Raw genomic sequence first — 25,972 nt, 5'->3', positions numbered from 1 at the left:
TTTAACAAAGTAAAATGCTTTGATAAGCTTATTTTGTTAAGAAGTTAAAGTACAAAATTTCAGTAGATCTCTCTTTTCTAGGAACACTTCATCGAGGTAATACAGAACCAAGAATTCCTCCTCCTTCCAGCTAATGAGATTTCAAAACTTTTGTGCAGTGATGACATTAATGTGCCCGATGAAGAAACCATTTTCCATGCTCTAATGCTGTGGGTGGGGCATGATGTGCAGGCTAGGCAACAAGACCTAGCAATGCTGCTTTCTTACATCAGATTGCCGTTACTTCCACCACAGGTATGGAAACTTACCCAGGTAATGGAAATTATAGTTCTAAATGACAACTGGACATTAATCTATTCCTTATCTGTTTTATATGGAGAATTTCTAGTACAGGATTTGTTTCACAGAAGGACAAATACAGCCTTCAGTTAGCAATATTAATAATGATAGGAAAGAGGGGAAAGAAGTTTTAATGAAAGACCTACAAATAGTCTCCAAACTTCAGTGTACTCATTAGTTTCAGTTTTCTCTCACCAAACAGCACTTGTAACAAACAGGAGAAATGACTAAAGCTAACTCTTTTTCTTTTCCTACCACCCTCTAGGAAAGGTGATAGTAATTATTACAGTAGCATCCCAGAGGAGACTCTAGGAAGGAGTTATTTTCTGGATAAAACCTACTAACTAATATGAGCAATTAACTGCTATGATTGAAACCATATTAAAGAGTTTCAGATGCACTAGAGCATCATTATAGTCAGTAATCAACTTTTATTGAAATACATAACAATGCTATGTTAGTTTCAAGTGTATAGCAGATTATATATATATATGTATAAACTGAGCATAACACACTCCAGGACCATCCATGTTATTGCAAATGGGAATTTTTTTAATGGCTGAATAGTATTCCAGTGTGTGTGTGTGTATACACCACATCTTCTGGTGAGTAGGCTTATGTCTCTTCTCAGTTAGTTGTTTCACCTGAGGCATCCCAGGATTAGTGCCTATAGTCTATTTGATAGGGGCAGGTCTGGCTGCTATTAAGCTAAAGGGAAGTTTCCAAAATGGCCCTTGCTAGCACCAGTGTCCACATGGTAGAATGAACTCTCACAACGGTTGCTGCCCATGTCTGATTCTAAGGTGAGCTGTCTATTGCCTTTCCTGGTGACTCTAAAATCAGCTAGTAGCTCCTTTCAAGTTCCTGTTTTTTCCCTGGATCCCAAACCATGTGAAATTTTGTGTGTTCCCTTTAAGTATAGAGTCACTATTTTCCACAGCCCTCTGAGTTTCCTGAATGTAAACCTTGCTGACCTTCAAAGCTAAATAGTCTGGAGTCTTCTTGGTACAGGACACCTGGACTAGGGAGCCCAATGTGGGCTTAGAGCCCTCACTCTTTTGAGGGGTTGTAATTATTTTCTTGTTTGTGAGTCACCCACCATAGGATTCTGGGTCTTGACTGTACCAAGATTTTATCTCTCCTATCCAACTTGTGGTTCCTTCTTTACATCTTTAGTTGTAAATGATCTTTACTGGTAGGTTCTGGTCTTTTTTTAAATCAATAGTTATCCTGGAAATAGTTGTAATTTTCATGTGCCCGGGAGAAGAGATGAGTTCAGAGTCTTTATTCTCTACCATCTTTGGAACTCCCAGTATATATTTACTTTTAAGACTGGAAGCTTGTTTGAAACTCAGCTTCTCAGGCCCCCACCACAAACCTACTGAAGCAATTTATGCAGCTGAAGCCAAGGAATCTGTATTTTAGCAAGTTTCTCAGATGACTCTTAAAAATTTGAGGTGCCCTGGTATACAGGTTCAGAAGCCCTTAATTTTATACTTCATAAAGAGGTACCTGGAATCTCACCAGCCAAGTCAAAACAGTGATCCATCAGAGATAACAAGTGGGGTGAGAACACAGCTGAGGTTAACCAGTGCAGCACAGGAAACTTCAGGGAAGTTTTATGGGGTAAGATTAGTTCCTCCTTTCCAACAACCTGCTTGCTGTTCCTGACAATGCCCTATGATAATGTGGGCTCCAAACTTCTAAGAACCAATCTAAATGACCCTTGGAAAAATTCTAAAAAGGCTAGTAACTTCTCCTCAACTAGTCTCAGGAAGAATACTTTACCTAGATTTTATTTCATTCAATTGGGATCATATTACCTGTCAGGCAACATTGGTTAGAAAAGATGGATATCATATACTACTGACGATGAATCACCTAATTACTAATACATGTACTTTACCTGTGTATACATGTACATATATAGATAAAAAACACCTGCTTTGTGCTTTGATTTGATGATAAAGATGCAGCCCCCATGGTGATATTACTTTAATTGGTCATGTTTGCTCTACCTCCCTTAAATCAACCAAAAATTTGATTGTTTCTCTAGCTACATGCAGTAGGACAGGAGATGCTTGCTTTGTGCAGACACAGCCATTAACTTCACTTTCAGTAACACATTTTATGAGTGCTTTTTCACTTTTACTCCTGGAGATTGTATGCAAAATACATATTCAAATGAGGAATGGTATGTCAAATAAATTTTCATTAATAAATTAGTTGCTACCATGAGGGTTTTAGTCATAAAATATGTTACTTAAGTAACTTAAAATATTAAATAATAACACATGCATTAGAATTAGCTTGAGTTTCCTCCAAAATTATATAAGTGAAGATGTTACTTCTAATGATCTGCTCTTTACTTCATATACCATGTATCATTACTTTTCAGTTACTGGCTGATCTTGAAAACAGCTCCATGTTTACTGGTGATCTTGAATGTCAGAAACTCCTGATGGAAGCTATGAAGTATCATCTCTTACCTGAGAGAAGACCCATGATGCAAAGTCCTAGGACAAGGCCTAGAAAATCAACGATGGGAGCACTTTATGCTGTAGGAGGCATGGATGCTATGAAAGGTAACAGAAGCAAATTAATTACTCTTGCTGCTGCTAAGTCACGTCAGTCGTGTCTGACTCTGTGCGACCCCATAGATGGCAGCCCACCAGGCTCCCCCGTCCCTGGGATTCTCCAGGCAAGAACACTGGAGTGGGTTGCCATTTCCTTCTCCAATGCATGAAAAAGGGAAGTCGCTCAGTCATGTCCGACTCTTAGCGACCCCAGGGACTGCAGCCTACCAGGCTCCTCTGTCCATGGGACTCATAATTACTCTTAACACCCTCCAAATTGTGAGGGTGGTATTAAAGCCATGTTGAAATGTGTGCATCTAAAGCTAATTTTTATAAATAAAGTAATATAAATTTTCTGATACTTTTTTTTTTTTACAATTGCCTTATGGGATATAAGCCTTTCATTAGATTTCATTAACTGTTAAAAATGTACTTTTTCTCTTATGAGGGCAATTTTTTTTCTATGATAAATTTAATTTCTTTATATTGAAGTATAGACTTATTATATTAGTTTCAGGTGTACACCATGGTGATTCAGTATTTTTTTAGATGATATTCTAAGTTATTACAAGATAATGGCTCTGATCCTTGCTACTTGTCCATTTTATTAACAGTAGGTTGTATCTGTTAATCCCATACCCCTAATTTGTCCCTCCCTCCTTCCCTCTCATTTTTAGTAACCACAAAAATGTTTTCTATAATGTATGTGTGTATCTCTTTCTGTATTCGATATACATTCATTTTTGGGGGGATTTCACATATAAGTGATATCATGTACAGATTTATATTTGTCTGACTTACTTCACTAAGCGTAATATGTCTAGGCCCATCAGTGTTACTGTAAATGGCAGAATTTCCCTCTTTTTTGGCAGAATAATATTTTACTGTGTGTGTGTGTGTGACACACACAATGAAATATTATGCTAAAGAATGCTCAAACTACCCCACAATTACATTCATCTCACACGCCAGTAAAGTAATGCTCAAAATTCTCCAAGCCAGGCTTCAGCAGTATGTGAACCATGAACTTCCAGACGTTCAAGCTGGTTTTAGAAAAGGCAGAGGAATCAGAGATCAAATTGCCAACATCCGCTGGATCATTGAAAAAGCAAGAGAGTTCCAGAAAAATATCTATTTCTGCTTTATTGACTATGTCAAAGCCTTTGACTGTGTGGATCACAATAAACTGTGGAAAATTCTGAAAGAGATGGGAATACCAGACCACCTGATCTGCCTCTTGAGAAACCTATATGCGGGCCAGGAAGCAACAGTTAGAACTGGACATGGAACAACAGACTGGTTCCAAATAGGAAAAGGAGTATGTCAAGGCTATATATTGTCACCCTGTTTATTTAACTTATATGCAGAGTACATCATGAGAAACGCTGGTCTGGAAGAATCACAAGCTGGCATCAAGACTTCTGGGAGAAATATCAATAACCTCAGATATGCAGATGACACTATCCTTATGGCAGAAAGTGAAAAGGAACTAAAAAGCCTCTTGGTGAAAGTGCAAGAAGAGAGTGAAAAAGTTGGCTTAAAGCTCAACATTCAGAAAACGAAGATCATGGCATCTGGTCCCATTAATTCATGGCAAATAGATGGGGAAACAATGGAAACAGTGTCAGACTTTATTTTTCTGGGGCTCCAAAATCAGTGCAGATGGTGATTGCAGCCATGAAATTAAAAGACGCTTACTCTGTAGAAAGAAAGGTATGACCAACCTAGATAGCATATTCAAAAGCAGAGACATTACTTTGTCAACAAAGGTCCATCTAGTCAAGGCTATGGTTTTTCCAATGGTCATGTATGGATGTGAGAGTTGGACTGTGAAGAAAGCTGAGCACCAAAGAATTGATGCTTTTGAACTGTGGTGTTGGAGAAGACTCTTGAGAGTCCCTTGGACTGCAAGGAGGTCCAACCAGTCCATTCCAAAGGTGATCTGTCCTGGGTGTTCTTTGAAAAGAATGATGGTCAAGCTGAAACTCCAGTACTTTGGCCACCTCATGCGAAGAGTTGACTCATTGGAAAAGACTCTGATGCTGGGAGGGATTGGGGGCAGGAGGAGAAGGGTACAACAGAGGATGAGAAAGCTGGATGGCATCACCGACTCAATGGATGGGAGTTTGAGTACACTCCGGGAGCTGGTGATGGACAGGGAGGACTGGCGTGCTGCAATTCATGGGGTCGAAAAGAGTCGGACACAACTCAGTGACTGAACTGAACTGATAGCATCTTTTTCATCCATTTGTTTGTTGATGACACTTCGGTTGCTTCCATGTCTTGAGTATTGTGTATGGTTCTCCTGTGAACATTGTGCTGCCAAGTCGCTTCAGTCGTGTCTGACTCTGTGCGACCCCATGGACTGCAGCCTACCAGGCTTCTTCATCCATGGGATTCTCCAGGCAAGAACACTGGAGTGGGTTGCCATTTCCTTCTCCATGAACATTGTAGTGGATATATAATTTTGATTTAGCATTTTGGTTTTTTGGTATATACACCCCAATAGTGGGATTTCTGGATCATATGATAGTTATATTTTTAGTTTTTGAGGAACCTTCATACCGTTTTCCATAGTGGTTATACCGATTTATATTCCGAACAGTAGCATACAAGGGTTCCCTTTTATCCACATCCTTTCCATCATTTGTTATTTGGAAACTTTTTGATGATAGTTAACTGATAGGTGTGAAGTGATATCTCATTGTGTTTTTTATTACCTTTCTTTAATAATTAGCAATGCTAAGCATCTTTTCATTTGCCAGTTACCTATTTGTCTTCTTTAGAAAAATGTCTATTCTGTTCTTCTACCCATTTTTTATTTTTTTTATATTGAATGTATGGGCTATTTACATATTTTGGATATTGACCTCTTGTATTTCACATCATTTGCAAACATTTTCTTTATTCCATAGGATGCCTTTTCATTTTGTTGGTATTTTCCTAATTATTTTTCTAATTAAGCTTTTAAATTTAATTAGACCCCCTTGTTTATTTTTTGCTTTTATTTATTTTGCCTTAAGAGATGGAACCAAAAATTATTGCTGTGATTTATGTCAAGTAGTGTTTTGCTTTTTTTTTCCTAGGAGTTTTATGGTATCAGATCTTACATTTAGGTCTTTAAACCATTTTGATTTTATTTTTGTATATGGTATGAAGGAATGTTCTTTCTCATTATTTTGCATGTAGCTGTTTAGTTTTCTAAGCACCACTTGTTGAAGACTATATTTTCTCCATTGTATATGCTTGCCTCCTTTGTCATAGATTAATTGACCGTGTGTGGGGGCTTATTTCTGTACTTTCTATTCTGTACCATTGATCTTTGTATGTGTTTTGGTGCTAGTTCCATGCTCTTTTGATGACTTTAGCTTTGTGGTATAGTCTGAAGTCTGGGAAGGTGATACATCCAGCTTTGCTTCCTTTTTCCACAAGGTTGTGTTGGCAATTTGGGGTATTTTGTGACTCTTATGGCAGCATTTTTTTTTTTTTTATTTGAGTATTTGCTTTGCAACCTAAGATCTTTTCAGGGAGAACTTACAGCTTTATCATAAGTGGAAGGGATGAAGTCCTCCAAATTTGCTTTTTGACAGAAATAGGAGAATGACTTCTAATTTCTTGCTGTCAGTTTCCTGATAGATGACCAAAGACCATTTACAAATAAACTTGAAGCATTGATAACAAGATCAGCAATTCAATTCTGGAATAAAAATAGTGATTTTACAAAAGAATTGTTTTCAGTAGGAATAGGGAAAAATTTCTGAAGCCATCATGTCTACCTTGAATACTTCTTAAAATATTTTTTTCCCACAGTTCTGTTTCTTTACATTGATTTCTACCTATAGAACCATGTTGCCAAAACAATGAGGCAAGGATTTTGTAATTAAGAATTGGCTGTGTAGGAACTAAAATCAACTCACTTAAAAAATACATGGAAATGTTTTGACACCTTGTAGACAATGATGCAAAAATCAAAGTTCTATGCTTCTGGAAAACTATTTTTTCTTTTGGTATGTGTAATTGGAAATTGGAAGACCATATAGGAGATATGTCAATTAATAATAAACCTGTATAACAGGAGTTTGCAACTGCAATTATTTTCCAAAGTTGTAGAGTAACTTCACAGAACTAGTGTTCTTCAGAAAATAACAAATACAGTAAAATGTTATAATAGATTTTAAGTCTAGCAACTTGATATTTTACTGCATTTTGTTGAATAGAAAGAACAGGCACAGAATTTAAAAGGTGTATTGTTTGATATTAAATCAAAAGGGTATTAAGTATAAAATGTAAACATGGCTATCTATAATATTTGATTTTAAAAATATCCAACTAGCGGAGTGAGAAATGGGAAAATTTGTGTTTATTTGTTTGGTTTTTGTGTTTATTTACTGTTTTTGTTATTTTTTCAGGTTCTTGTCTTTCACGTTAACATTACACAAATGAATATATTACACAAGATGGTAATATGTATCTTCAACTCCTTAATAGCTTACAAAAATGAATGAAATGTGAGCCTATAATCCTTGACTCTGCTACCACAGTTTGATATGGAAAGAAGTAAAGCCATCATTTTGAGACTCTTGAAATACCTAGTATATGAAAATATAAAAAGCTTTATGGGAAATTACAGAAAACTACAATAATAGTAAATATAATTATTTTTGAATACTTGATCCTTGATTGGCATTTTGCAGACATCATTTCTAATCCTCACAGTAATGCTACAAGATAGATTTTTATTACCTTAATTTTGGAGATGAGGAAACTAAGGCTCTTAAGGTTAGATAGCCATGCCAAGGGCAAGCATCGTAGAACTACTGGACTGGGAATTATTACTCAAATTTTGTGTTCTTTGTTGCTATATTGCCACTATCTTAGATGAAAGAGCAGCAACAACAAAACTGACCCCTCTCTTTGAGGGTCTTAGAATTGAAAAACCAGATTGAACACATAGGAGCAAAAAAAGAAAGAAAAAAAAAAAACCTACATAAAGCAAAAATATTGAGGTGATAACATTTATCTATGTGAATCAGTATTGCATTTAAAAACATACCAATTTACATTCTTAAAATGTTTTCTATATGCATGCCTTTTCTTACAATGTGTAGTTTTATTTATCTTTTTAAGATACTTTTTGAACTTTCACCTTTTGATATTTAGGAAATATAGTACTTCCTCAGTCTTTAATTTCCTTTTGACTCATACAATTAACTTGGAATTAGTTGCTAAATATAGATACCACACAAGTGGCTGTAATTAACTATAACCCCTACCGTGTATATTAAAAGAGTCATCAAAAAGTTGTCAGTACGATCACACAGTCAAAATTTTTAAATGGTTGAATGCTAAACTTCAGGCTTTTGTGTATGCCACGTATTCAGTAAATTTTAACTTACTAAAATAATGAATTCTGAGAGACAGTATGGCAGGGAACAAATAAGGGCTAATATAGTGATTTTTAAGTTCATTTAAAAAAGATGGAGGAAATAACTAAATTATATATGTTCATGACTGCAGGAACTATTGTTCTAAACAATACCACAAAGTTTAGTTGATTTTGTTCACCCTTGAATAGATCATAAGTGAGAGCTGAATAGGAACTTTGAAATGAAGTAAGAAGCAATATTTGCCACATTTTAGGGCAGAAAATTAATAAACACAGAAAAAAATGTGAAGTGAGTCCCAAAGAAAAAGATTAGTTAAAAAAAGGAAAACTCTTTTTCTTTTTTTTTTTTTCCTCTAAATTTATTTTATTTTTAAACTTTACATAATTGTATTAGTTTTTGCAAATATCAAAATGAATCCATACAGAAAACTCTTTTTCAATCAAATACAGAGTTGCCATAATAAGCCAGCTAGATGATCTACATTTTGATTAGTAGGAAAATGGGCTAAAGACATTTCAGAATTAAAGATACAAAACTATCAGTCATATATGTTCATAGATGCAGATAAGAGATATAGAGTAAATCCATCTTTTATATTTTATTTAATGTTTGGAAAAAATAACTTGGCTTTAAGCAGATTTCTACATCATTTTAATGTAAGTCTTCTATATATAGTTGATTAATGTAGCTTGGTATAATTTTCTACTTACTTCATCATTAATACCTCTATAATTTTAGTAATCAGTGCAGCCTAGCTTTCATTTCAAGAAGATCTCTTCAAGAAAATTAAAGATATCAAGGGAACATTTCATGCAAAGATGGGCACAATAAAGGACAAAAATGTTATTATGTGAATAATGTGAATTAACACTGAAGGCCCATTTAAAAGGAATTTTCTTTTCTGTTCCTTTAGTCATTTGTTTTTTAAATAAACACACACATACAGACCAAACTGAGTAAAATAAAAGGGCGTAAATTAGTACATTGAATGTTCATAGTCAAGTAAAACTATAATGGGTGTGTAAACAGTTAGTAATACATTCCAAAGCAGTTTTTGTTGTAAAATATGGTGTCTGGAACCTGTGTTAGTACTAACAATAGCATATTATAGCCAAAGAAGTCATTATAAACATATAAACCATATATATTAAATAAACTATTTTATTCTCACTTTTCCATTTGGATTCAGAAGTGGTGAAATATTATCCTTGCCTTGTCATACAGGTTGGAGAATTATCTGGACTACTTATTTTAATTTGAACTGCAATCACTGATTCTATACTATAAATATAGATACATAAATATAATATAAATGATTAAAACATTTTGCACAAGTAGTTTTTAGCATTGTTTAATATCCCTTTAACAGGTACCACTACAATTGAAAAATATGACCTCCGAACCAACCGCTGGCTACATATTGGCACCATGAATGGGCGTAGGCTTCAGTTTGGAGTTGCTGTTATTGATAACAAACTCTATGTTGTGGGAGGAAGAGATGGTTTAAAAACTTTGAATACTGTGGAATGTTTTAATCCAGTTGGCAAAATCTGGACAGTGATGCCTCCCATGTCAACACACAGGCATGGTTTAGGTAAGAGCTTAATGTTGTATAGTCTAAAGACTGTACATTTACTAGAGCTTAAATAAGTGCATATCATTGAGATTTAGTCATACTCATATTCAAAATGTCTGAAAATTCTGAAAAGCTTAAATAAATGGTAAAAGCATGTGAAGTTTTTCCTTGTTTCATGTGTCATACTTGTTGTAACTGTACCTCCATTCCAATGGTATTTTAAAGGGGTCCCACTTCAGGAAGGATAAAACCTTTTAGAAAGAATATATTGTTGAGGAGCATGCAACTACAAGTTTTCTTCTAAGGTCAGTTTAGAGAAAAGAACACTTGCTAATGGAGAGACACTGTGTTTCTAGTTACTAGTGTCCCTTCCCATAAGAATCAAATCTATATTTAGGCAAAAGCCTTTGGATGCAGTTTGAAGGCAGGGCTATTTAGAAAACCACTTTCCTTGAGAGCAGCCCTAATTTATACTTAAGTCAGAGGTTCCCAAGAAGCTTAAGAAAGAATAGAGACTTCTTGAACAGTGAAGAACTTTGATTCTCCTGATGGCTTGTCAAGATCTGCTTCTCTTAGTGCTAGACTCCATATGTTTCAATACTACAGAGTTTGTTTTTTAAGAAAAGAATAATTGCATTGCTTTTAAAGAACCAAATTTTACACAGCTGAAGTGTGACATATCCAAGATGGGTATTGTTTGCCTCAATGTAACTGATAAATTATATCAAATGATAGACTATGTAATTATTCAGCTCAGTTCTGTATGTGTGATTTTTTAGAAAACATATCTTACAGAGACACTGAAGCAAATTTTAAAACTCTTAATTGCTATTGCTAAAGAGATAGGAGAGGTAGTGTGGATGGCAAATTGAGATGGTGAAGAAGGCAGCAGGAGGAACCAGTAACGTGAATTCCCAGAGCAGATGAGAAACACAAAGGAGCTATTCATAGAATCCAATAGAAAAAATAAGATTTATTATATTCTTGCAGCCAAACATGGAGAAGCCCTATACAGTCAGTAAAAACAAAACTGGGGGCATACTATGGTTCAGACCATGAACTCATTATTGCCAAATTCAGACTTAATTGAAGAAAGTAGGGAAACCCACTAGCCCATTCAGGCACAACCTAAATAAAATCCCTTATGATTATACAGTGGAAGAGACAAATAAATTCAAGGGATTACATCTGATAGAGTGCCTGAAGAACAAAGGATGGAGGTTCATGACATTGTACAGGAGGCAAGGATCAAGACAATCCCCAAGAAAGAGAAATGCAAAAAGGCAACATGGTTGTCTGATGAAGCCTTACAAATAGCTATGAAAAGAAGAGATCAGATCAGATCAGATCAGTCACTCAGTCGTGTCCGACTCTTTGTAACCCCATGAATCACAGCACGCCAGGCCTCCCTGTCCATTACCAAATCCCGGAGTTCACTCAAATTCACAACCGTCGAGTCAGTGATGCCATCCAGCCATCTCATCCTCTGTCGTCCCCTTCTCCTCCTGCCCCCAATCCCTCCCAGCATCAGAATCTTTTCCAATGAGTCAATTCTTCTCATGAGGTGGCCAAAGTACTGGAGTTTCAGCTTTAGCATCATTCCTTCCAAAGAAATCCCAGGGCTGATCTTCAGAGTGGACTGGTTGGATCTCCTTGCAGTCCAAGGGACTCTCAAGAGTCTTCTCCAACACCACAGTTCAAAAGCATCAGTTCTTCAGCACTCAGCCTTCACAGTCCAACTCTCACATCCATACATGACCACAGGAAAAAACATAGCCTAGACTAGATGAGTCTTTGTTGGCAAAGTAATGGCTCCGCTTTTGAATATGCTATCTAGGTTGGTCATAACTTTCCATCCAAGGAGTAAGCATCTTTTAATTTCATGGCTGCAGTCACCATCTGCAGTGATTTTGGAGCCCAGAAAAATAAAGCCTGACACTGTTTCCACTGTTTCCCCATCTATTTCCCATGAAGTGATGGGACCAGATGCCATGGTCTTCGTTTTCTGAATGTTGAGCTTTAAGCCAACTTTTTCACTCTGCACTTTCACTTTCATCAAGAGGTTTTTTAGTTCCTCTTCACTTTCTGCCATAAGGGTGGTGTCATCTACATATCTGAGGTTATTGATATTTCTCCCAGAAATCTTGATTCCAGCTTGTGTTTCTTCCAGTCCAGCATTTCTCATGATGTACTCTGCATATAAGTTAAATAAACAGGGTGACAAAATACAGCCTTGACGTACTCCTTTTCCTATTTGGAACCAGTCTGTTGTTCCATGTCCAGTTCTAACTGTTGCTTCGTGACCTGCATACAAATTTCTCAAGAGGCAGATCAGGTGGTCTGGTATTCCCATCTCTTTCAGAATTTTCCACGGTTTATTGTGATCCACACAGTCAAAGGCTTTGGCAGAAAAGAAGAGAAGGGAAAGACAAAGGAGAAAAGGAAAGATATACCCATTTGGATGAAGAGTAGCAAAGAAGAGCAAGGAGAGATAAGAAAGCCTTCCTCAGTAATCAATGCAAAGGAATAGAGGAAAATAATAGAATAAGAAAGACTAGAGATCTCTTCAAGAAAATGAGAGATACCAAGTGGAGGGCAGAAGATATTAAGAAAAGGTGGCAAGAATACACAGAAGAACTACACAAAAAGATCTTTATGACCCAGATAATCATCATGGTGTGATCACTCTCCTAGAGCCAGACATTCTAGAATGTGAAGTCAAGGGGGCCTTAGGAAGCATCACTTCGAACAAAGCTAGTAGAGGTTATGGAATTCCAGTTGAGTTATTTCAAATCCTAAAGACAATGCTGTGAAATGGCTGCACTCAATATGCCAGCAAATTTTGAAAACGCAGCCTGGCCACAGGACTGGAAAAGTTTGGTTTTCATTCCAATCCCAAAGAAAGGCAATGACAAAGAATGCTCAAACTACCTCATCATTGCACTCATCTCACATGCTAATAAAGTAATGCTCAAAATTCTCCAAGCCAGGCTTCAACAATACGTGAACCATGAACTTCCAGATGTTCAAGCTGGATTTAGAAAAGGCAGAGGAATCAGAGATCAAATTGCCAACATCCGCTGTATCATAGAAAAAGCAAAAGAGTTCCAGAAAAACACCTACTTCTGCTTTATTGATTATACCAGAGCCTTTGACTCTGTGGATCACAATAATCTGTGGAAAATTCCTCAAGAGATGGGAATAGCAGACCATCTGACCTGCCTCTTGAGAAATCTACATGCAGGTTAAGAAGCAACAGTTAGAACCGGATATGGAACAACAAACTGATTCCAAATCGGGAAAGGGGTATGACAAAGCTGCATATTGTCATCCTGCTTATTGAACTTATATTCAGAGTACATCATGAGAAATGCTGAGCTGGATGAAGCACAGGCTGGAATCAAGATTTACAGGAGAAATATCAATAACCTCAGATATGCAGCTGACACCACCCTTATGGCAGAAATTGAAGAAGAACTAAAGAGCCTCTTGATGAAAGTGAAAGAGGAGAGTGAAAAAGTTGGCTTAAAACTCAACATTCGAAAAACTAAAATCATGGCATCTGGTCGCATCACTTCATGGCAAATAGATGGGGAAACAGTGGAAACAGTGACAGATTTTATTTTGGGGAGCTCCAAAATCACTGCAGATGGTGACTGCAGCATGAAATTAAAAGATGCTTGCTCTTGGAAGCAAAGTTATGACCAACCTAGACAGCGTATTAAAAACCAGAGACATTACTTTGCCAACAAAGGTCTGTCTAGTCAAAGCTATGGTTTTTCCCATAGTCATGTATGATATGAGAGTTGGAATATAATGAAAGCTGAGCATGGAAGAACTGATACTTTTGAACTGTGGTATTGCTGAAGACTCTTGAGAGTCTCTTGGACAGCATGGAGATCCAACCAGTCCATCCTAAAGGAAATCAATCCTGAATATTCATTGGAACGACTGATGCTGAAGCTGAAACTTCCAGTACTTGGCCAACTGATTTGAACCACTGACACATTTGAAAAGACCCTGATGCTGGGAAAGATTTAAAGGTGGGTGGAGAAGGGGACGACAGAGGACGAGATAGTTGGATGTCATCACCAACTCAATGGACATGAGTTTGAGTAAACTCCAGAGTTGGTGATGGACAGGGAGGCCTGGCTTGCTGCAGTCCATGGGGTTGCAAAGAGCTGGACATGACTGAGCAACTGAACTGAATAGAACAAATTTCTAACTAAACTTCAAAAACCCCTGTTTACTGAGATGTCTTATGGGAATCATTTGTATCCCTTTAATAAAAATAAAGGATTAAAAAGATTATCAGACTTAGCCAACAGTTCTGCTGCTGCTGCTGCTAAGTCGCTTCAGTCCTGTCCGACTCTGTGCGACCCCATAGACGGCAGCCCACCAGGCTCCCCCGTCCCTGGGATTCTCCAGGCAAGAACACTGGAGTGGGGTGCCATTGCCTTCTCCGAGCCAACAGTTCTAGTATTTATCTAAGATTCAGTATCATATCTCATCTACCTTTTATATTTGAAAAATGACATTGAAACTGTGACAGAGAAAAATCATCTTCCCATTTCTGTTAATTGCAAGAAATGGTGTGTTCATCTACTTTCTATGTCTTTAGCATTATAACCATGATACCCTTCCATGATATTTTCTAGGATTAAAAGACCATATTTAGTTTTAGTTTCAAATCACGATTGGCAAATTATTCACTAAATGGCTATTTACAAAACCATTAATAGATAAAAATCAAGTTTTTAAGTAGTCACTTCCTTGTAAAATGAAATATCTATTATATATGCCCTACCTAGGTGAGCTCTCATGCTATTTTTATCCTTTAGGTGTAGCCACACTTGAAGGACCAATGTATGCTGTTGGTGGCCATGATGGATGGAGTTATCTAAATACTGTAGAAAGATGGGACCCTGAAGGACGTCAGTGGAATTACGTGGCCAGTATGTCAACTCCTAGAAGCACAGTTGGTGTAGTCACATTAAACAATAAGTGAGTAGAGCCAAACATGCATGCTTTTGCTCGCATTTCTTGTAGTACAGCACTTCAGTGATGTGATACACCTGACAATAAGCATTCCCAGTGACTAGGACATCCTACTAATGGATTGTAAAAGGCCTTTGTTGGAACTCTCCTTTCATTATGATGGAAAATATTTATCTAAAATGAATAATTAATTAAATATCCTGAGATCAGCAGTAACATTACTAACTGAGGTCTATTTAGAAATGCTGAATCTTAACCCCGTCCCAGATCAGATCAGATCACATCAGTCGCTCAGTCATGTCCGACTCTTTGCAACCCCGTGAATCACAGCATGCCAGGCCTCCCTGTCCATCACCAACTCCCGGAGTTCACCTAGACTCATGTCCATCGAGTCAGTGATGCCATCCAGCCATCTCATCCTCTGTCGTCCCCTTCTCCTTCTGCTCCCAATCCCTCCCAGCATCAGAGTCTTTTCCAATGAGTCAACCCTTCGCTTGAGGTGGCCAAAGTACTGGAGTCTCAGCCTTAGCATCATTCCTTCCAAAGAAATCCCAGGGCTGATCTCCTTCAGAATGGACTGGTTGGATCTCCTTGCAGTCCAAGGGACTCGCAAGAGTCTTCTCCAACATCACAGTTCAAAAGCATCAATTCTTCGGTGCTCAGCCTTCTTCACAGTCCAACTCTCACATCCATACATGACCACAGGAAAAACCATAGCCTTGACTAGACGAACCTTTATTGGCAAAGTAATGTCTCTGCTTTTGAATATGCTATCTAGGTTGGTCATAACTTTCCTTCCAAGGAGTAAGCGTCTTTTAATTTCATGGCTGCAGTCACCATCTGTAGTGATTTTGGAGCCCAGAAAAATAAAGTCTGACACTGAATAAACCCGATCCCAGACCTCCTGAATCAGAATAGACATTTAAAGAAGATCCTCAAGTAACTTGTATTACACATTAAATTTGAGAAGCACTTTTGTAGGCAAGCCAGTTTCAATCTTACCCTCAAGAAGCTACCATTTTTTGGTTATAACTTTTTCTTGACTTATCAAAACTTCAGTCTTTTTTTGTAATTTGCCAAGTCTTTTTTTCTCTTTAAACGCACTCTCCTAAGTGTTCTAGAATTATAGCTAGTCTCATCTTTCTGAATCTTTCTTACTTTCTGATCACTTTCTTATGAGAGAAAATAATAGATTGAAACTTGATATTATTAGAGGTTTCTACAAGCTTGAATTATTCTTCTTGCAGGTAACTTGTAATTGTGTTCTTTCTGAAAAGGGATCTTTGGAGATAATGACAAGCATATAGGAGGAACATGAATGATGAAAATTTCAGACACCAGGATGACAGTCTTGTGTGTCTGTATTGATTATTCATAAAATCAGTATCTCATCATATAACTGGGTTCAATATAAATTTTTATGCAGCTGTTTTTTAGCACCTTGTGCATAAAGTAAGTGGAGAAAGCAATGGCAACCCACTCCAGTACTCTTGCCTGGAAAATCCCATGGGTGGAGGAGCCTGGTAGCCTGCAGTCCACGGGGTTGTGAAGAGTCAGACATGACTGAGCAACTTCACTTTCACTTCTCACCTTCATGCATTGGAGAAAGAAATGGCAACCCATTCCAGTGTTCTTGCCTGGAGAATCCCAGGGATGGTGGAGCCTGGTAGGCTGCTGTCTATGGGGTCGCACAAAGTCAGACACGACTGAAGAGACTTAGCAGCAACAGCATAAAGTAAGAAGTGTCTGTTGGTTAACAGGAAACCCAGACTTACAGTGTTTTCGGGTTTAAAATTCTCCTAAATCTGATTATCTCTAGCCTAACCTTAATGATATCCAGTGACTGAGTAGTGATCTCCTATCTATTACAGAAGAGGCTGAAATAATTGAATTTAAATAATTTAATTTTGTCTTGCTTAACTTGCTATTGTTCACAGCTGAGTGTGAAGGGCAGTTATAGGCATATAGTTTAATAAATGTTGATCTTCTCTATTGATTGGGATTAAATTTAAATTAGGCTAAAAATAATGTCAGAAAAACATCTATTTCTGATTCATTGGCTACACAAAAGTCTTTGTGTGGATCACAACAACTGTAGACAATTCTTAAAGAGGTAAGAATACCAGACCACCTTACCTGCCTCCTGAGAAACCTGTATGCAGGTCAAGAAGCAACAGTTAGAACAGACATGGAACAATGGACTGGTTCAAAATTGAGAAAGGAGTATGTCAAGGCTGTGTATTGTCACCCTGCTTATTTGACTTCTGTGCAGAGTGAAGTGAAAGTCGTTCAGTCATGTCTGACTTTTTGTGACCCTGTGGAATGTAGCCTGTCAGGCTCCTCTGTCTATAGAATTCTCCAGGCAATTCTACTGGAGTGGGTCTCCTGCATTGCAGGATGATTCTTACAAGCTGAGCTATCAGGAAAGCCCCCTCTATACAGAGTATGTCATGCAAAATGCTGGGCTGGATGAATCACAAGCTGGAATCAAGATTGCTGGGAGAAATATCAACAACCTCAGATGTGCAGATGATAGCACTCTAATGGCAGAAAGCAAACAGGAACTAAAGGGCCTCTTGATGAGGGTGAAAGAGGAGATTGAAAAACTGGCTTAAAACTCCACATTTAAAGAATGAAGATCATGGCATCTGATCCCATCACTTCATGGCAAATAGGTGAGGAAAAAATGGAAACAGTGACAAACTTCATTTTGGGGGGCTCCAAAGTCACTATGGATGGTGACTGCAGCCACGAAATTAAAAGAAACTTGCTCCTTGAAAGGAAAGCTATGACACAACTAGACAGCATATTAAAAAACAGAGACATCATTTTGCTGACAAAGATCTGTATAGTCAAAGCTATGGTTTTTCCAGCAATCATATACGGTTGTGAGAGTTGGTACATAAAAAAGGCTGAGTACCAAAGAATTGATGCTTTTGAACTGTGGGGCTGGAGAAGAGTGTCCCTTGGACATCAAGGAGATCCAACCAAGCCTAAAAGAAATCAACCCCGAATACTCATTGGAAGAACTGATGCTGAAGCTGAAACTCCAATACTTTGGCCACCTGATGTGAAGAGCCGGCTCACTGGAAAAGACCCTGATGCTGGGAAAGATTGAAGGCAGGAGGAGAAGGGAACGACAGAGGAGGAGATGGTTGGATGGCATCAGTGACTCAATGGACATGAGTTTGAGTGGACTCCAGGAGATAGTGAAGGACAGGGAAGCCTGGTGTACTACAGTCCATAGAGTCACAAAGAGTAGGCCACAAAAGAGTTGAACAACAATAACAAATTAAAAACACTGCTAATCCACCCGTGGTGGATTCATATTAATGTATGGCAAAACCAATACAATATTGTAAAGTAATTAGCCTCCAATTAAAATAAATTTATATTAAAAAAATAAATACATACAAAAAAAATTGGCATTTTAAAATTTATGAGAAATGTTATAGATAATACATCTTCCTAGGAAAAAAATCTGGTTTTTAGGTTTTATCCTATTCCCGTAGTTATTTGTTAAATTAACATCTTCTTAGTTACAAATGTTTTTTACACTAAATAAAATAGTTCACTAAAGCAATAGAGAGTTTAATGCTAGGCAATTAAATCTAGCTAAAATTGTAAGGTTCCTGGATTTGGGTTTTGGAAAGATCTTACCATCTTTAAAAATGTTCAGCTTTATTGTGGTTTAGTAGACAAATACTACCAATGCTTTTGTTATCTCTTTCCTTTCTCTGTAGTTTATTTCCCATATAAACCTTTAATCTATTATATAAAAGAAACTTTCAAAAAAAATTATGAAGCAGGTAGGCTTGGGGTAAGGTAGACTTTAACAAATGCCTTCACAAATTCAGGCCTTTTGCTATAAAATCCTGAGGGAGTAGAATACACAGTTCAATGCTGTGTGTGGTGTATTTTCACTTTCATTCTATGCACAAATATACACACACACACACACACATACTTCTGTCTTTATTCTAGGCTATATGCTATTGGTGGACGTGATGGAAGTTCCTGCCTCAAATCTATGGAATATTTTGACCCACACACTAACAGATGGAGTCTGTGTGCTCCAATGTCCAAAAGACGTGGAGGTGTAGGAGTTGCAACATACAATGGATTTTTATATGTGGTTGGGGGTCATGATGCCCCTGCTTCTAACCATTGCTCCAGACTTTCTGCCTGTGTCGAACGGTAAAATATTTTTATTTATTCATTATTTATTCCGTTATTTGTTTTTTTCAGAAATGAGAAGGATTTTTAAGCTGCCAAATGTAGTCTTCCAAATAAGTGTTAATTCTTTCAGAGGTTTAATTTTTTTTTAACTTTATCCTTACTCCTAGGCTCAAAATATTTTGAAGAAATCTTGCATATGCATTACAGATTCATCATGAGAATTGTATGAAAAGAATACATTGTTTTATCATTTAATAGTCACTCTATAAAGTGAGACAGAGTAAGAATAAATGTATTTTTATTACAAGCTATATCACTCAACTATTCACTGGCTCAAATCACAACTTCACTGTTTCAAAAACCGAATCAGTTCTCTAAGAAAAAAGGCTTCAGTTCAGTTCAGTTCAGTCACTCAGTCATGTCTGACTCTTTGCAACTCCATGAATTGCAGCATGCCAGGCCTCCCTGTCCATCACCAACTCCAAGGCTTATCACTGCAAAATAAACAGAGAAAAATATCCCAAAGAGAGGTGTTTATGATGTTCTGAACAATGACTGTATTGCATTGAGTATTTAATTCCTCACAGGTAGCTTCTTTGAATGGGAGACATTAATCTGGATGAACAAAGTGTGCTACATTTTTTGTCAGTCATATTACTTTGTAGCTTTATCACTCATGTTCTATTCCTAAATTGGGAAGATCCCTTAGAGAAGGGAATGGCTATACACCCCAGTATTCTTGCCTGGAAAATTCCATGGACAAAGGAGACTGGCAGGCTACAGTTCACTGGATCACAAAGTCAGACACGACTGAGCAACTAACATTTTCACTTTTCCCTTTCAAGATAGAATGCATGCACACACACACACTATATATGTATGTGTGTGTGTATATATATATATACACACACACACATATATACATATGTATAAAGTGAAGTGAAGTCACTCACTAATGTTTGACTCTTTGTGACCCCATAGACTGTAGCCTACCACGCTCCTCTGTCCATGAGGTTTTCCAAGCAAGAGTACTGGAGTGGGTTGGCATTTCTTTCTCCAGAGGATCTTCCTGACCCAGGGATCGAACCTGGGTCTCCTACATTATAGGCAGATGCTTTACTGTCTGAGCCACCAGGGAAGTCCTATATATATGTATATATACACACACACACAGCAGTTGATAATAGCCTAAGTCCAAGTGACAAATTTTCGGTCAGTTAAGTTATCAGAATTCAAAAGACAGATCAGTATGGATGGCATCTTTCAAGAGAAATTCATGAACCAGGTAGAATGTGAACTTTGTAGGCATAAAAAAGAATGGAGAGAATTTCAGGTCTAGGAAAAAAACACAACCCAAACCATGAAAGTAAAGGAGAAAGCTTCATAAATATGAGCAGAGACATTAAACTTAAAGGTATTTGGAAGAGCAATTAAAAACTCAATTACATACCAGATTTTTGATAGCCAAAAATGTCAAGATGAAAACTTTTGGATTTTATCTCGCAGACAAAAGGGTAATTAAATTTTGGAGAAATGGAATATTACAATGAAAAATAGTTTGGAGAAAATTGATTTAACAGTGATATATAGTTTGCATTCCCACCAACAGTGAAAGAGGGTTCCCTTTTCTCCACACCCTCTCCAGCATTTATTATTTGTAGACTTTTGGATCGCAGCCATTCTGACTGGTGTGAAATGGTACCTCATAGTGGTTTTGATTTGCATTTCTCTGATAATGAGTGATGTTGAGCATCTTTTCATGTGTTTGTTAGCCATCTGTATATCTTCTTTGGAGAAATGTCTATTTAGTTCTTTGGCCCATTTTTTGATTGGGTCGTTTATTTTTCTGGCGTTGAGCTGTAGGAGTTGCTTGTATATTTTTGAGATTAGTTGTTTGTCAGTTGCTTCATTTGCTATTATTTTCTCCCATTCTGAAGGCTGTCTTTTCACCTTGCTAATAGTTTCCTTTGATGTGCAGAAGCTTTTAAGGTTAATTAGGTCCCATTTGTTAACAGTGTGGAGATTCCTTAAAAAACTGGAAATAGAACTGCCTTATGATCCAGCAATCCCACTGCTGGGCATACACACTGAGGAAACCAGAAGGGAAAGAGACATGTGTACCCCAATGTTCATCGCAGCACTGTTGATAATAGCCAGGACATGGAAGCAACCTAGATGTCCATCAGCAGATGAATGGATAAGAAAGCTGTGGTACATATACACAATGGAGTATTACTCAGCCATTAAAAAGAATACATTTGAATCAGTTCTAATGAGGTGGATGAAACTGGAGCCTATTATACAGAGTGAAGTAAGCCAGAAGGAAAAACATCAATACAGTATACTAACGCATATATATGGAATTTAGAAAGATGGTAAATAATAACCCGTGTACGAGACAGCAAAAGAGACACTGATGTATAGAACAGTCTTATGGACTCTGTGGGAGAGGGAGAGGGTGGGAAGATTTGAGAGAATGACATTGAAACATGTAAAATATCATGTAAGAAACGAGTTGCCAGTCCAGGTTCGATATACGATACTGGATGCTTGGGGCTGGTGCACTGGGACGACCCAGAGGGATGGTGTGGGGGGGAGGAGGGGAGGAGGGTTCAGGATGGGGAACACATGTATGCCTGTGGCGGATTCATTTTGATATTTGGCAAAACTAATACAATTATGTAAAGTTTAAAAATAAAATAAAATTTAAAAAATAAATAAAACTAAAAAAAAAAAAAAACAAAAACAGTGATATATAGGATAAAATGTAGGCAGAAAAGACTAAAGGAAAGCATACAAATACTATTATTTTTCTTCTGAAAGGCATAATTGATAGTGATAATACTTTGTTTCTTACAGGGAATAATTGATTTTTGGTAGTTTTTTTTTTTTTTTCCCTTAAGTTTAATCCTAAATGATTAGCTCCCTGCTACTCAGTGTATATCTGGAATGCTTTTCAAGAGATTGGTTCCTAACAGATGCAAACAAATTTTAAGAATTATGCAAAACATAAAGAAGGTCAATTACTGTCTCAAATGTTCAGTTCAGTTCAGTCACTCAGCCATGTACCACTCTTTGAGACCCCATGGACTGCAGCATGCCAAGCTTCCCTGTCCATCACCAACTCCTGGAGCTTGCTCAACCTCAGGTCCATGGAATTGGTGATGCCATCCAACCATCGTATTCTCTGTTATCCCCTTCTCCTCCTACCTTCGATCTTTCCCAGCATTAGGGTCTTTTCCAATGAGTCAGTTCTTCACATCAGGTGGCCAAAGTATTGGATATTATAGTTAAATATATGTGGGCTTTCCTGGTTGCTCAGAAGGTAAAGTTTCTGCCTGCAATGTGGGATACCTGGGTTCGATCCCTGGGTCAGGAAGATCCCCTGGAGAAGGAAATGGCAACCCACTGGAGTACTCTTGCCTGGAAAATTCCACAGATAGAGGAACTTGTTAGGCTACAGTTCATGGCATCGCAAAGAGTCAGACATGACTGAGTGACTCAAATGAGTCAGTTCTTCACATCTGGCGGCCAAAGTATTGGATATTATAGTTAGACATATGTAAAAGGGAGCTTTTTCATATCAGTTTTCTCCAGAGTTAGCAAAGTAATAATTGATCACCTGTTCATTACGCCAGATTATTTTTTTAGTTTGGCAAAATATATATAACATAAAATTTATCATTTTAAGCATTTTTAAGTGCACAGTTCAGTATCATTAAGTACATTCACATTGTTGTGAAACATTATCATCATCCACCTCCAGAACTTTTTTCACTTCCTCAGATTGAAACTCTATCCTCATTAAACAATAAATCCCCATTCCTTCCTCACCTCAGTCCCTGGCAACCACCATTTTACTTTTTCTATGAATTTCATAATTCTAGGTACCTAATAAAAGTGGAGTCATAAATAATCCTTTTGTGTCTGGCTTATTTTACTGAGCCTTATAATTCTTCAAGTTTCATAGAAGTTATAGCATTTATCTGAATTTCCTTTCCTTTTGAAAGCTGAAAAATATGACATTATATGTACATACCACATCATTTTCTTTATCCACTCATTCATCAATTTACAATTGGAGTCGCTTCACTTTTTGACTAATATGAAAAATGCTGCTAGAATATAGGTGTACAGATATCTGTTTGAACCTCTGCTTTCAATTATTTTGGGTATACATAGAAGCAGAGTTTCTTTATCATAAATTCTATTTTTAAATGTTTAAGGAACCTCCATACTGTTTTCCACTGAAGCTGTACTATTTTATATTCCCACCAGCAAAGCAAAAGGAATTCTATTACTGTACATCCTCACCAACACTGATTTGTTTTTCATAGCTATCCCAATAGATTTGAAGTGGTATCTCTTTGTGTTTGTGATTTAGGTTTCTCTATTGGTTAGCTTTGTTGAGCATCTTAACGTGTGCTATTAGTCATTTGTACATCTTCTTTATAGAAATGTCTATTGCAGTTCTTTGCCCATTTTTATTTGGGTTGTTTGTCTTTTTGCTGTCAAGTTATAGGAGTTCCTTATATATTCTGTATATTAACCTCTAGTCAAATATGTGATTTGCACATCATTACTTTCATTCCATGGGTTGCTTTTGCACTCTGATAATAGTACCCTTTGATGTGCAAATGTTTTTAATATTGAATCCAATTTTTCTTCATAGTTTGTGCTTTTGGGGTCATATCCAAAAGATCTTTGCCAAATTCAATGTCATAAAACATTTCCCCTATGTTTTCTTATAAGAGTTCCATAGTTCTAGCTCTTATGTTCAGGCCTTTGATCCATTTGAGTTAATTTTTGTATATGGAGTAAGGTAAAAATACAACTTCATTATTTTACAGGTGGATATCCATTTTTCCTATGAATATTTGTTGAAAAGACTGTCCTTTCCTCATTGAATGGTCTTGGCCTCATTCACAAAAATTATTTTACAATGTATGTGAGGGTATATTTCTGGCTCTGTATTCTATATCGTTTGTAATTACATCTGTCACTGTGCCAGCACCACACTCTTTATTATTGTAGCTTTCTAGTAAGTTTTGAAATCAAGATGTATTAAACCTCAATCTTTGTTCATCTTTTTTCAAAATTATTTTGGCTGCTCTGGATCCCCAAGATTCGATATAGGTTTATAATGGATATCTCTATTCCTGCAAAAAAAGTTGCTGGGGTTTTCATAGACATTGCATAGATTCTGTAGATCACTTTGGTGATATTGACATCTTAATAATATTGTGTCTGCTAATCCAGGAACATGAGATATTTTTCTCCCTCATGGTATCTTCTTTAATTTCTTCTTTTCCAGTGTGTTTGCATTTTATTTCTCTATGTTGAATAGAAGTGGTGAAAATTCCTATTATTGTCTTGTTCTTGATCTCAGAGAGAAAGCCTTCAGTCTTTCCTCATTAAGTATGATAGATTTGGGTTTTCTATATCTGGCCTTTATTATGTTAAGTTGGTTTTATTCTGTTCCTACTTTGGTTACTGCTTTTATCATTAAAAGATGATTGAAAGTATTTTGTTACATACTTTTTGTGCATTAGGTGAGAGAATATGTGTTTTTTTCCTCTTCTTTCTGCCAGTGTAGTGTATTCAGTTCAGTTCAGTTTAGTCCAGTGGCTCAGTCGTGTCTGACTCTTTGTGACCCCATGGACTGAAGCACGCCAGGCTTCCCTGTCCATCACCAACTCCAGGAGCTTGCTCAAACTCAGGTCCATCGAGTTGGTGATGCCATCCAACCATCTCATCCTCTGTTGTTCCCTTGTCGTCCTGCCTTCAATCTTTCACAACATTAGGGTCTTTTGCAATGAGTCAGCTCTTCGCATCAGATGGCCAAAGTATTGGAGTTTCAGCTTCAGCATCAGTCCTTCCAATAAATATTAAGGACTGGTTTCCTTTAGGATTGACTGGTTTGATCTCCTTGCAGTCCAAGGGACTCTCAAGAGTCTTCTGCAACACGACAGTTCAAAAGCCTCAGTTGTTCAGCTCTCAGCTTTCCTTATGGTCCAACTCTCATATCCATAGATGACTACTGGAAAAACCATAGCTTTAACTAGATGGAATTCTGTTGGCAAAGTAATGTCTCTGCCCTTTAATATGTTGTCTAGGTTTGTCATAGCTTTTCTTCCAAGGAGCAAGCATATTTTAATTTCATGGCTGCAGTCACCATCTGCAGTGATTTTGGAGCCCCCCAAAATAAAGTCTCTTGCTGTTTCCATTGTTTAACCATCTATTTTCCATGAAGTGATAGGGCCAGATGCCATGATCTAAATTTTTTGAATGTTGAGTTTTAAGCCAACATTTTCACTCTCCTCTTTCACTTTCATCAAGAAGCTCTTTAGTTCTTCAATTTCTGCCATAAGGGTAGTGTCAGCTGTCTCTCTGAGGTTATTGATACTTCTCCAGGCAGTCTTGATTCCAGCTTGTGTTTCATCCAACCTGGAATTTTGCATGATGTACTCTGCATATAAGTTAAATAAGCAGGGTGACAATATACAGCCTTGATGTACTCCTTTCCCAATTTGGAACCAGGCCCTTGTTCCATGTCCATTTCTAACTGCTGCTTCTTGATCTGCATACCAATTTCTCAGGAGGCAAGTAAGGTGGTCTGGTATTCCCATCTCTTGAAGAATTTTCCATGGTATGCTGTGATCTACACAGTCAAAGGCTTTGGTGTAGTCAATAAAGCAGAAGTAGATGTTTTTCAGAAACTCTCTTGCTTTTTCTATGATCCAATGGATGTTGGCAATTTGATCTCTTGTTCTTCTGCCTTTTCCAAAACCAGCTTGAATATCTGGAAGTTCTTGGTTCATGTATAGTATATAGTGTATTACTTGGATTGATTTTTATATGATAACCCATTGTTTCATTCCAGGAAGAAATCCCACTTTATTATGATATATAATCAT

At 37.2% G+C, this 25,972-nt stretch overlaps 1 protein-coding gene across 2 annotated transcripts in view; it reads left to right on the top strand.

Annotated features, from left to right (window-relative positions):
- Positions 1-25,972, top strand: part of KLHL4 (kelch like family member 4) — a 107,737-nt gene that overhangs the window by 53,761 nt on the left and 28,004 nt on the right. The window contains exons 5-9 of one of the 2 annotated variants that reach the window (XM_005910702.3): positions 82-294; positions 2,738-2,924; positions 9,672-9,896; positions 14,720-14,882; positions 18,861-19,073. In XM_005910702.3, coding sequence (XP_005910764.2) covers positions 82-294; positions 2,738-2,924; positions 9,672-9,896; positions 14,720-14,882; positions 18,861-19,073 — 1,001 coding nt within the window. The remainder of the gene's footprint in view (positions 1-81; positions 295-2,737; positions 2,925-9,671; positions 9,897-14,719; positions 14,883-18,860; positions 19,074-25,972) is intronic. The other variant, XM_070366909.1, reaches the window with a different exon arrangement.

The sequence above is a fragment of the Bos mutus genome, unplaced genomic scaffold (genome assembly GCF_027580195.1).
Source record: "Bos mutus isolate GX-2022 unplaced genomic scaffold, NWIPB_WYAK_1.1 CTG255, whole genome shotgun sequence".
Lineage (NCBI taxonomy): Eukaryota > Metazoa > Chordata > Mammalia > Artiodactyla > Bovidae > Bos > Bos mutus.
Note: the sequence above shows the minus strand (reverse complement) of the source record. Positions and strands in the feature narration are given on the sequence as shown.